The following is a 12,693-nucleotide window of genomic DNA, read 5'->3' as shown; positions in this document are numbered from 1 at the left end:
TAACTTGTACTTAATGGTCATTTTGACTGGAAATTGAATAAACCAAGAGGTGCTCTCTGCTTTTGCACAGTGCTGTGTGACTCTGGAGATATCTGTATGACTGTTGATGGTGTGCACTTTTGTACAGCAGAACACAATTTAACCTCTGATGTAACATCTTAAACTCTAGAAGCCTGTATGTGGGCCCATATTTCAATTCCTCCCTCTTGTAACTACAAAACTTACACAGTACACACTTAAAATATGGTTCTTCAAGGGTTCTTTAGTAAAGAGAATGGTTCTATTTAGAACCAGGAGTTTTATATAGAACCATTTCATGCTTAAATTCTTCTCTACATTCTATTATTTCGAGCTTGACATGATAACAATAGAAGGTGCTGTATAGAACCATTTTAATGATTTCTGAAGAACCATTTCACCCTGCAAAGGAACCAGTTAACCCCTTAAATCCCAGGCTTATTACATACTAGGAATTATTATTCAGTAACAACAGAGACTTAAATGCAAACTGGCTGAGCTATTCTCAAGATATAGAAGTGTGTCTGGCCATGTAAGGGGTTAAACATGAAATGGTTCTAAGTAGAACCACTGCCTTTACTAAAGAACACTTAAAGAACCAACTTTTTAAGTGTGTAGTTTCATAGTCATTAGTGAATAGTTCATAGTATTTACTCAATAAGTCTTAAGATTACAACTGAATAATAAGTCGAGTTCAAGGGGTTAATAAATCTAAATCTGACCACTTTTAAGAGTCAGATGGAAAAAACTCTGCATGCTCTGAGAGAATTTGTGCGGTTGAAAACCAAACGCATGTGATTTTTTTCCAGAGGTAGAGCGCTGCTTTCTCCATTGAAGGCCACGGCTGGCATGAGCTTGATGAGAAAGCTTTGATTGACTGTGGGGGCAAACTAGTTCAGGTTTTATTACCTCTTATTACGCATGTTGCCATGACGCTCGACCTGCGACCACCCACTGACCAGGTTATAATAAGCTTCATTATAAAGTTCCCCGTGCCTCTGTAGTCGTCGGGTGCCGTCTCTGCTCCCTTTCCTCTCTCTCTCTTTCCATTTTTCATCTGGCTCAGGCTCCTGACCTACTTTAGATGGCTCCAAAAGACACACTCCCCCTTTTCTCTCTCTCCTTTCCCTTGTTTTGCACTGTCAAGTCTCTCCCTCCTTTTTCTCCCTCCTTTTTCTCTCTCTCTCTCTCTCTCTCTCTCCTCCATCCCCCTCTCCATGCACTCCATGCACTCTTATGCTTAAAATGATGGATCACGTATAATGGCGACTGTGATTTGGATGGAGAGAAAGCTAGTAAATGACAGTTAGATGGATGGATGGTGAGGGATTGGATTGCATTAAGCAGGGCTGGGCTGCAAAACGTGCCAAACTGCAGCTGCTCCACCTTCCCTCCCTCTAAACAACCCCCAGCTTGTCCCTCCCTTGCTCCAGCCCTGCTCGTCAGATAAGGCTATAAGCATGAGCATTAAGGTGTAAGGCATAAAAACACAGGCTGTTGTGCCAACAACATTGCAAGACGTAAAGGAGCGGCAGTGCAGCCAACTAGCTGATTCAAAGCTGCAGACGGTGACTTCCCCGTTCTTCATACTTCATCCTTCTTCATTCAAGGTACATTTTAAATTGCTCAAGGTTACTAAATGTGTTTTTTGTTTTAGTTGTACTGAACATGACATAAACTTTACCACAGCTGAACTGCATTTGCGCCCCAGATTCAGCTTGGTCTTGGACTTTTAATGAAGAATATGCAGTAACACTTCATTTTAAGTTTACCTGCACCCTCAGAAATAAAGGTACTAAACTGTCATGGGGCAGTACCCATCTTGTCACTGTGGTGGTACCTTCAAGAGTACATCTCAGTACCTTTATTCAGGGAACAGTGTACCATAATCCATTGAAATTATATTTTCTAAGTTGTATTAACTCAACACACCCCGTCTTGTTTCCAGCCTTTTTATTTTATTTCCCTGTTCTAAAACATTAGGTTATGAAAATGTACAAATATGTACTTTTCACCTGGAAAAACTTATTTAGGGTACACAGTTGGACCTTAAAACAGTGTTTGTACCTTGATGAACAAAAAATGTACCTACACAGGACCTTTATTTCTAAAAGTGTACATAGGGACTTCATAACACATGCATAAGCATGGAATAATGGATTTATAACGCAGTACTTGAATATTTGCTAAATTTCCTATCTATCTATCAATTTATCTATCTATCTATCTATCTATCTATCTATCTATCTATCTATCTATCTATCTATATACAGTTTATGCCATTCATTGCAAGATGACCATGTTTGATGACGTAAATGACATTGTATTGGCACAGGGAGCCCTAATAACATTGTTATGAGGCATTATTCCAAAGTAATGGAACTCATAAGGCAGAGGCCTAGTTAACTTCTGCACTTTGTAATTGCAATTATTGTTTATTTCCTGAATGTAACATATTAGAAGAAAGTACTAAAGTACAAGGAGACCTGTATTAAGCTCTCTTTAATACAGAAAGGGAAGTTCATATTTTACTCAAGTAATATTTAACTGATGATATTTATGCTTTTATTTAAGTGTGGGATTTTTGTATGTATATGTTAAGTGATATGCATGAATTTAATCACTTAAGTTCAAGGGTATCAGAATTTTCCAACTAACTGACATACGGTGCTCTTAACTAGGCCTGTGCCTTACAATTTCCATTACTTGGGAATGATGCTTCATAACTGTGTTATAATGGAACACATGTCCATCACTTTCAATTGAGGCCCCTAATGTCACTATACTGTCATTTACTTCATAAAACACTTTGTCATCTTGCAATTAGTGGCATAAATGTTCATAAATTCATAAGAATTGCTTATAAATACATTATGCTATGTGTATGCATGTGTTAGTCCCTGTGTAGGTAGCCTTCAGTTATCAAGTTACCAGATAAGAATTAGCAATGCAATTTAATCCAACTGTGTCCTGCAATTTAGTGCTCACTAAGCTGTGCCTGAGAAACTGATGCTTAATGCTTGGTCAGCAATGTTCTTGGGTGTATGTATGTGCATGTGTGTGTGCAGGACCATTCCTGAACATTTAGCGGCCCTATGTGTTAATCCCACCCTTGTTAATCATATTATTCACAACCTAATTCATTTTGATCAGGAAAAAGTAAATGGCAAGGTAAACCCAATAAAACAATGAATAGCCAGTATAAAGTATAAATTGACTCTTCAAACACATAAATTGCATATATAAAGTAATAAAGTAAATAAATAATTAAGTAAAATAAATAGTATAGGGCAGTTTAGGAGGCTTGGGCACCTGCTTATGTTGCTCAGAACAAGAAATGCACGTGCTTAGTGTGCATGTGTGGGTGTGTGCGTCCCTCCCTTCACAATCTTGAAGAACTTGACTTTTCTGAGAGCACAGTCCAGAAGAGAACGAGTGAAAGTGTGTTCTGAAGCTCAGTGTGAGTGTAATCAGCTCGGCTGTGGTTGTGTTTGTTATATTGGCACTCCTGAGTTTGCCGCCCAATCACAACAAGCCTTGGCAACATGAACTCAACAAAAGGTCATTGAGGGATTAATATAGCCAGACAGCGGCGTGTATAAACACAGCAATAAACTCTCTTTACCTAAGATAAGGACATCATTCATTGGCTTGAGCTTAAAATGGAGGTATATCTCTAAAATTACTGATAAAACAAACACCTGGCAGCCCTGCCTGTGGCCAGCCCTTCCTAGCAGAGCACCTTTGCATAAGACAGCTGACCATTGCATAAGGACAAAACTACTCTCTTAAAAATAAAGGTGCCAGGGTTCTTTGCACAATGCCATAGAAGAACTACTTTTGGTTCCCTAAAAACTTTCAATGAATGCTTCTTTATGAGATATGAAGGACCTTTTTTAAAGTTTAAAGGATGTAAATGTTCTAGGAATAACTCTTGATGAACCTTGGTTCTTTAGATCCGTGGTTCTCAAAATGGCTCTCAGGGATTTGAAGATGGTCCAGATTTTTGCTCCAACACAAACTGCAATACATAGAACAAAAACCTGTTTGAGAACCAAAGTTTAAGGGAACCAAAAGTGGATCCCTTTGCTTGAACCCTGCAACATAACACTGACATAACCATGCCATGAGCAAGTCATGGCAGATGTCACATGCTGTTATAAGTTGTTATAACAGATGTTGTTCAGTATTATAACAGTGTTGTATTACCATTAACAACAATTATACAACAGTTAGTTCCAGCCACACAAGCTGATTGGTTGAAAAGCATTCTAACTGTGCTGTTATTTCACCATATTCACCATTTTCACAAACACTGTATCACTCCGCTAAGATGCCATTGCTAAGCAATGAGTTTGACAGCTGTAGGAGACGCTCAAGCCATTTGAACATTTTTACTTCTTACTTTGCGCACAAACAGAAAATAGATACTTTTAAGATCACATTTGTCTTACAGCCGATTTAACTCTTCAGACTCTGAGGATGAGACTACACTGAATTCATTACCACTGAGCAAGCTTTTCAGTCGGCAGCTGTGACAGAAGAACAGCTAAACAACCCAGAATTAGCCAGAAATGAACCGAATACCTTTCGCCAAACGTGCAGTCTCATCTTCAGAGTCTGACCAAATCGGACTGAGCCACAACTGCCGCAATAAAAAAAAAAGAAAAATCTTGCTCAGTGGTGATGACAGTTTGTGAATTTAGTGTAAGGAGCTGGAGAACGAACTGCTGGCTGTGCAGCGAGTGAGCAGAGTTCATTACTCTGACGTAGCAACAAGCTGCTTGTTAAGGAACTATAATTTGGTGGAAGGAACTGTTAACATTAAAACATATTAAATGCCACGTTCACGGCCCAGTTTATTTATTTCTTACTTTATTTATGCTTTGTTTCTACACTTATCACCATATACGTGCACTTCATGGGTTCACAGTTTACTGACTGTAGTCCATTTGTTGCTGCACAATTTGTCAGCCCCTGTCTGCCTTTATCTGTGGAAAAGGACCACCAAAAGACCACCGCTGACCAGACATTATTTGAGACATGGTCGTTTAAACAACCTGGTTTAAAGACACTGACTTCATTTAAAGACATGCATTTGTACAGTGCTGTGGAAAAGTATTTGCACCTTCGTTGACTATTATTAGATATTTGTAACATTAAAGACTTTTAGGACTTCAAACAAAATGACAGACAAAGGGAACCTTTTTAAATACAAAACACATTTTTAAAATTAGTATTATATCCAGATATCAATGTGACCCACCTGTGTGAAAAAGTAATTGGCTGCACTGTAAAAATGAATAACTCATGACCTTTATCAGCAAGAACAACAACATGTGCTCGACTTTGATATTCACCTTCCACATTTGGAGGACTCTGAGGCCTACTCCTCTTCAAGGTAAATACTCTGTCATGGCACATTAAATGAGATGTGCAAATCTGAGGAAACTTCTTAAAGTTTAAAGAACCTCCACATATTGCAAGTATTCTATATTATGTATGTTAAAGTTATATTTTTACTAGAACCATACATCCAAGCTAAGAACCACTGAGGAACCTTTATTTTTGAGGGTATAAGGTTGGCTTGCAAAGAATGTTCTGGCCCAACAGGCCGTGTTCCAAATAAAGCAAAATATTTACACCCCACTCAGCCTGTAAACAAATATTTAATGTCCCGGTGCTATCTAGTGCGGCTCTATCTGCAGCTGAGGAAACAAACAGCAGGAGCCACGACCTGGCTGGTTCTCTGGGACAAAAAAATATTAGTTCACGTACAAGATCTGATGTGTTGTGAGCCTATTAGTGCCAGTATAAGCCATAAAGCAGGATAACAGTGCTCATCTCTCAATAGGATGACAAAACTATTGTCCAGTCTCTCTGTCGCTCCTCTGCTTTCTCCTCCTCTTAATCCTCCCACTGCCTCCTCTCCTCCTCTTCTCTCCTCTCCTCTTCCCTCCCTCCCTCCATCCCTCCTTCCCTCCCCTCGCCGCATCAGTCGAATCCATTTTGCAAATGATTGTGCACGGCCACAGGGATGGGAATGAACTGGTGATGCTATTTTTAGCCTAGGCCCAGAGAGGGAGGGAGGGAGGGAGTGCCAGTGAGTGCAATAGAAAGAGAGTGAGCGCACGTAGGAGAGAGAGAGAGAGAGAGAAGGGGTAAAGCAGCACTGGTTTTGAGTGTGGAGCTGCAGTTGAACGCTGTGCTGTGGCAGGGAGCAGTGGAAGCAGAGGGACGAGGAGAGGAGGAAGAGGAGGAAGAGGAGAAGCTTAAAGACCCCAGGCACCCAGAGACTCAGCACAGGTGGGAGACGAAAAACGCCGCCCATCACGCACTCTGATACTGCTCAATATTAGCACTGCTCTAATATGTCTGTATATTCAGCTCTAGCACTTTAACTCTCACAACACTTTGGCATCTCATAACTACACACCTTCTGCATTAGTTTAGTAGTAGTTGAGAAATAATTCATAAAGAATTTATATTACTTAATGAATAATTCATTTTAGTTTACTAGATTGTTAACCTTAATATTAAAAAAAGCCCCAGTTGAAGGTGCTCATATTGCTCTACATTCAGAGAAAGCAACCATACAGCCATACACCCTCAACACGTCTCAAAATAGAACGCCGATTACATCACATCTGATGGTTACATTGTAGGTTAAGCAGATTATTATTATGTTTTTTCCATCAGCGAAATGAACTGGAGAGCAGATTACATAAAAGAGGGGCAGTAGGGCAGAGAGAAGCAGAGGCGGTTAAAGGGCTAGTCTGAAATTTGGACGCCGACACTTGAAAAGTGCGCGCACCTTGAAGAGGGTTATGTAAAAGAAGGCTCGCTTGCCTGCTTTAGGAAGGAAAGACGTGTGTGCTGTGGTGTGAGCTGTGGAAGGAGAGCAGAGAAAAGCAGCACTGGGCGGTAAACACTGAGAGAAAATGGGGGTAGGGAGGGGGAGAGAGAGGGAGAGAGGGATGAGGGATGGGTGCTGGGGTTGTTTACATTGTTCTTCCAACAAATGGAGGGGTGTGCTAATGATGGGGTGGGGGCTGGCAGCCTGTGTGTTGTGTGCAAGCGTGCATTCTCCAATTGCAATGAAATCTGAGCACACCCTGAGATCTGATGGGGAGAGGAGTTACCATGGAGACAGGGCTTGCACATTTTCCTGTAAGCCGTGTCTCGCAATATATGCATCGATTATTTGCAGTTACAGTATGAAGAATTTTAAAATTAAAGGAGCTATTCAGTGACAGTCCACAAGGCAACACTTTTTGGTCAGGAATAGATTGGCTCTATAATCTGTATCAAGGGCAGTAAAACTGTATATATACTGTGTGTACTGTGTGCTCGCAGTAATGACTTTTTAACGCCCACAGCATGAAAAGAACTGAGAAAGCAAGATTTAGTTCACAATAACATTTGATAACAGTTATAATCACAAGGCATTGTCATTTGATTATGAATATTACTATAAGGAAATTGGCTCTATTTGCACAAGGACAATCAATCTGCGTACAAATATTGCTTCATGTTCACAATATTTTAATATTTGTTTCCTGTCTTCATCTTGTCCTTTCTTATTTTTGCATTCATTGTGGGTTCATTTCCACTAGCATGTCTGTATTTGCTTCTTTCTTTGGCGATGGTGCTGAGACAAAACCTTAAAATAAAGATTTTCACAGCACAGTGAAACCCACTTCTCTGTGCCTATGATAATAACTTGTTGGCTTGTTCATATGCTGACTGTCTGAACAAGAAAAGCTGTGTAGGCAATGGTGAATCCATTAGGCATGAGTCAGTTACTGATTTTAATGATACAGTATAAAACCCATCAGTTCCCCTGAGGTCCAGTGGTTGTGTGGTTTTATGCACCCAAAAAAGTCATCATTCATTTTTACATGGCCATTTTGCAACCTCTCTGTATCACTTAGTTTTAGACGTTCAACGGACTCAAAATTTTAGGGCAAAGTCCTGGTTGAAACACTCCTTATAACTTCAGTGTGACTGGGTGGATCTAAACTGCTATGGTCTGAATAGGCGGATATAAGCAAATGTGTTGTTTTCAGTGACATCACAAAAGCAATCATTTCAAAAGATTTGTTCTGTGTGGACTGGAGAGTGAATATGTTTTCATGCTACATCAAATTCTTATTTCAAAAACTGAAAAAAATGTTGCTTTTTTCATTATATGAGCCCTTGAAAACTCACAGTAGAATTAATGGACTACTGCTACAGTTTCTGCTACAGCAGATTCCATGATAAAGCATGTTTACACTGTTATAGTCTTTAAGAGTAAACAGTAGTAGAGCTGGTAATAATTCTATGTTTATTTAAATTGTAGTTGATGTTTTGGTTTTAAAGATTTACAAGAGGTTCAGTAATAATATATATACTGGTATTATTAAAAGATTTGTGATGAAATTACATGTATTAGTGCTTTTTAAACATTTTTCACGATATATTACCAATAGTGTGATAATATCTTTAAAAAACTGTGATCATTTTGGTCACCGAAAACATAATGGTAAATTTTGATAATGTCCTATCTCTAGTATTTGTATAGTTACTAGTATTTGTTTATGTTTTAGTGATGTCATTCTCACAACTTTTGCACATTTTCAGTACATTTTCACACTACAATTATAGATTTTCATGTTGTCCCATCTCTAGTATACATATGTGTATCTGTGATACACTATATGGCCAAAGGTATGTGGACACCTGATTATCACACCTATATGAGCCTTCTGAGAAGACTGTCTGAAATTGTGCCCATTCAGTCAAAAGAGCATTTGTGAAGGAAGAGAAGGTCTGGCTTGCAATTGATGTTCTGTGGGGTTGAGGTCGGGGCTCTGTGCAGGCCACTACTGTTCCTCCATACCAAACTCATCAAACTGAATCTTTATAGAGCTCTCTTTGTGCTCAGTGGCACACTCATGCTGGAACAGGAAAGGGCCTTCCCCAAACTGTTGCCACAAAGGTGGAAGCATATAATTGTCTAAAATCTCTTTGTGTGCTTCAGCACGAGCATTACCCTTCATTAAGAACTAATTGGCTGAGCCCAAACCCTGAAAAACAGCTCCAGACAATTATCCCTCCTCCACCTAACTTTACTGTTGGCACTATGTATTCTGGTAGGTAGCGTTCTCCTGGAATCCACCAAACCCAGATTCGCCCATAGGACAGATAGTGAAGCGTGATTAATCACTCCAGAGAACACGTTTCCACTGCTCCAGACTCCAGCAGCAGCAGTGTGCTTTACATCACTCCAGTCAACATTTGGAATTGCGCATAGTGATCTTAGCCTTTTGTGCAGCTGCTCAGCCATGAAAACCCATTTCATGATTACAATTCTTGTGCTGATGTTGCCACCAGAGCCCGTTTGGAACTCTGTAGGTAGTGATGCAACAGTAGACAGGCATTTTCATGTGCTTCAGCACTTGGCAGCCCCACTCTGTGAGTTAGTGTGGTTTACTGCTTAATGGCTAAGCTGTTGTTGCTCCTAGATGCTTCTATTTCACAATAATAGCACTTACAGTTGACAGGGGCAGAGCCAGCAGGGCAGAAATTTCACAAACTGACATGTGGCAAAGGTGGTATCCTAAGATGGGGCCACATTTAAAATTACTGAGCTCTTCAGTACAACCCATTGTACTGCCAGTGCATCCATGTCAATTCTATTTCAGTAACATTTACAAATACTATGATTTTTGTGAAAAGTATATATTTGGTCACTCATTTCTTGTTAAAAAACATTCATATCATCGCATCCCTGCTAACCACATATGATGTATCTGTTTATATTATTGTAACATCTTCGCATCTTCTTTTGCAGCCATGCGGCCCAGGTCCAGACTGCTGGCCAAGAGAGGCCTCCCCACCATCCGCGAGGGCTACGAGGAGCTGGTGCAGGACCTGAACCAGACTAATAGCCAGCACACCAGCACACAGGACTACTTTCACTCCATCTGCCAGCTGGCCCGCCCCACCTTCCCTCTGCACGAGCCTGACCGTGACATCCTGTCCCTCGGCACGCTGGATTCACCCAAACCCTGCCTGCGCTTGCACCGCTTGCGCCAGCCCCTCCCCCTGCAGCTCCACCAGCCCCTCGCAACATCTAGCAGCACCCCCACAATCCAGCTGCCCCAGAGGGAGGAAGCGGAGCCTGAGCGAGCCCAGGGCCCGGAGCAGGGTGGACGAGACCGTCCAAGCTCAGCTGACCCACTGGAGTATCTCTACAGCCAGGGAGGTGCTGCAGCAGCGTCAAGCAGAAGGGGGCGCCCTGGCCCGGATGGTCAGCGCAAGAGCAGCTGTCCTGAGCTGCTGGGCCTGGCTGAAACTGTCCCATTGCCAACCGTCCTGCAGCGCTCACCGGTCAGCAGAAAGAAGCTGGATGACGGAGTCCGCAGCAGCATTCCAGCTAAGTTAGACGGCGCCCCTGCTGGCTGGAGAGGGAAAAGCAGTGGCCGCTGCATGGACAAACAGACCATGGTGTCGCACTGGATCGCCGAATGTCGAAGCGCATGGAGAGAGGCCCGCATTCGAGCCTGCATGCTGCCCGCCATCGCTGAGAAGTAGGCTAGTAGGCTAGGCTAGCTCACTCAAAGCATGCGACTTTGTCCCGTGAGCAGAATCTCAGAAGTTTATCAGTACAGGGAAAACGAAATGGCAAACAGAGGAATTATCCGACTTTACAGTCCATTGAGAAGAGTAATGGATTGAATTTATTTGATTCAAATGAGTACATCATTTCCACATGAATAAAATATACAACATTTATTATTGCCAACTGAAAGACAAAGTTGTGCTGGTATAATACGTTTAATTCACGTTCAAATGATGGACATGTTTGAATCAAGTAAACTCAGTGCATCACTTTTTTCAGTGCAGGTTTATATGCATATACATTTCTTGATGTAAACTAAGCAAAAGTGACCCTATAGATGGTGACGTGTCAATGCCACACCATAGTGTAGAGTTACGGTGAATGTTAATGCTAAAAACTGATCAGTGTCAGTCCAGTCGTGTCCAATTGTGATCAATAACTGTATTGATTGTTGGATGCCTTTAACATTGTTTGGTGAAGAAAAAAAAAAGAATTCTATCATCAAAACTGCAGTACTAATATAGAATACTATACATATAGTTTAGCTTATTCAAGGTCGGGACAATGGGACAATGCACAAAGTAACAGATAAGTATATCACTGTGTGTTTGTTACGAGATTTATTTGCATTTTTATGTCCAAAATCCTATTTTTTACAAGTTTGCATAACTGGCAGCTAGGGCAAAACGTCAGTCTCCATGCTTCCAAAGAAATCCCGAGATATTTAACGGAAATTCAATACAGCTCCCATTTTCCAACCATTAGGGTGTAGAAGCTTAATAATAGCTGTGAAGCTTAAAGCTTACAGGCCATATAGGTCTAATTTAGGACGTTATTCTTGCCCAATCTTGTTGTCTACACTTGTACACCTGGAGGGACTGTACATATCAAAAAGACTGTCTCCAGGTGTACACGTTTATTAATGATATATGAGTTCATGTATAATGATGTGATTCCCAAACAGGTCCTGTAATGCCCAGTTAGCTGGATGAAGAGCCAACTGCTGAGACCATAAGATCCACAAAAGGAAGGGTTTAGGACGCAGTTTAATATTGGCCCAAGGCTTTTGGTGCCACCCAAACAATAATTCACTGCCATCTGCTGCCTGCAGCTGCAAAATAACTATAATAATCATAATGATAGCCATTCTGTTCAGGCTCAGCCTAATGTTGATCAGCTAAACAGAGAGCACTGGGTGCCAACTTGCAAGCATACATTCCAGCTTTTAAGGGATTGATTCTCCAAATAGGAAAGCAAACATGTCAGAGACCACCTTTATGTTAAAATGGACCCTCGAGCATTTGACCTTCAACAATCTTTTCTGACATTGAAGCATAATTGTGACAAAAAAAGCCAATCTAGGACTGCGCTGTTATCCTATTATGACTGTTTTTACTCACAGACCCTGAATCCTTTCCAGCATTGATTTGGTGTTCCAGTATTTGCAGGTAATTTATCTGTTAAATGACAGACCTTAGAGGAAAACCAGTAGATGCATGACTTTGTAAATGATTTTCTATTTATGCATTTGAAGTCCTTTAAATTATTATGATGAATGCCAATGATTTGAGTAAAAAAAATAATATTATATGGGGAAATAAAATGTTATTTGTAAAGTCTTCGAAATTGTGTTCATTAGATTTTTTCACTTTTTTAAGCAAATAAAATGTCTGTGTTCTAGTTCTTTGTTTTCTGTCTGTGTCCTTCTGTTTTTTTTTATTTCATGCTTAGATTATTGCCAGATAATATGCATATTTTAGAATATTCCTTTAAACTAGTTCTTTTACAACATTTGTCAGCATAACTGACATAATCAGGCAACCCACACAGAAATCTGATATATGACCCTATATGCCCATGTATTATATAGGGTCAGGCATATACTTCAAAATATATGTACATGTATGTAGTGTACATATATGTAAGTATTAAATATTGTACATATGGGCACAATATATGTATCATACTTATATGTCTGATAGGTGGGTGAACACATATGCACGATATATGGATCATGCATACAGTGTGTGCTCGATACGTATGTTTGATCCGTGGATCATACATAC

At 40.4% G+C, this 12,693-nt stretch overlaps 1 protein-coding gene across 2 annotated transcripts; it reads left to right on the top strand.

Moving 5' to 3' along the window:
- Positions 1–1,469: 1,469 nt before the first annotated feature.
- Positions 1,470–12,307, top strand: si:dkeyp-72g9.4. Of its 2 annotated transcripts, XM_036588308.1 has the most exons (3): positions 1,471–1,628; positions 6,236–6,324; positions 9,857–12,307. In XM_036588308.1, exon 3 carries the CDS (start codon positions 9,859–9,861, stop codon positions 10,597–10,599), a length of 741 nt encoding a protein of 246 aa, XP_036444201.1. In that variant the 5' UTR covers positions 1,471–1,628; positions 6,236–6,324; positions 9,857–9,858; the 3' UTR covers positions 10,600–12,307. The 2 variants fall into 2 exon arrangements, with proteins under 2 accessions (XP_036444202.1, XP_036444201.1); XM_036588309.1 differs by lacking the exon at positions 6,236–6,324 and having other exon boundaries at positions 1,470–1,628.
- Positions 12,308–12,693: the final 386 nt, after the last annotated feature.

Source organism: Colossoma macropomum, unplaced genomic scaffold (genome assembly GCF_904425465.1).
Source record: "Colossoma macropomum unplaced genomic scaffold, Colossoma_macropomum, whole genome shotgun sequence".
Lineage (NCBI taxonomy): Eukaryota > Metazoa > Chordata > Actinopteri > Characiformes > Serrasalmidae > Colossoma > Colossoma macropomum.
Note: the sequence above shows the minus strand (reverse complement) of the source record. Positions and strands in the feature narration are given on the sequence as shown.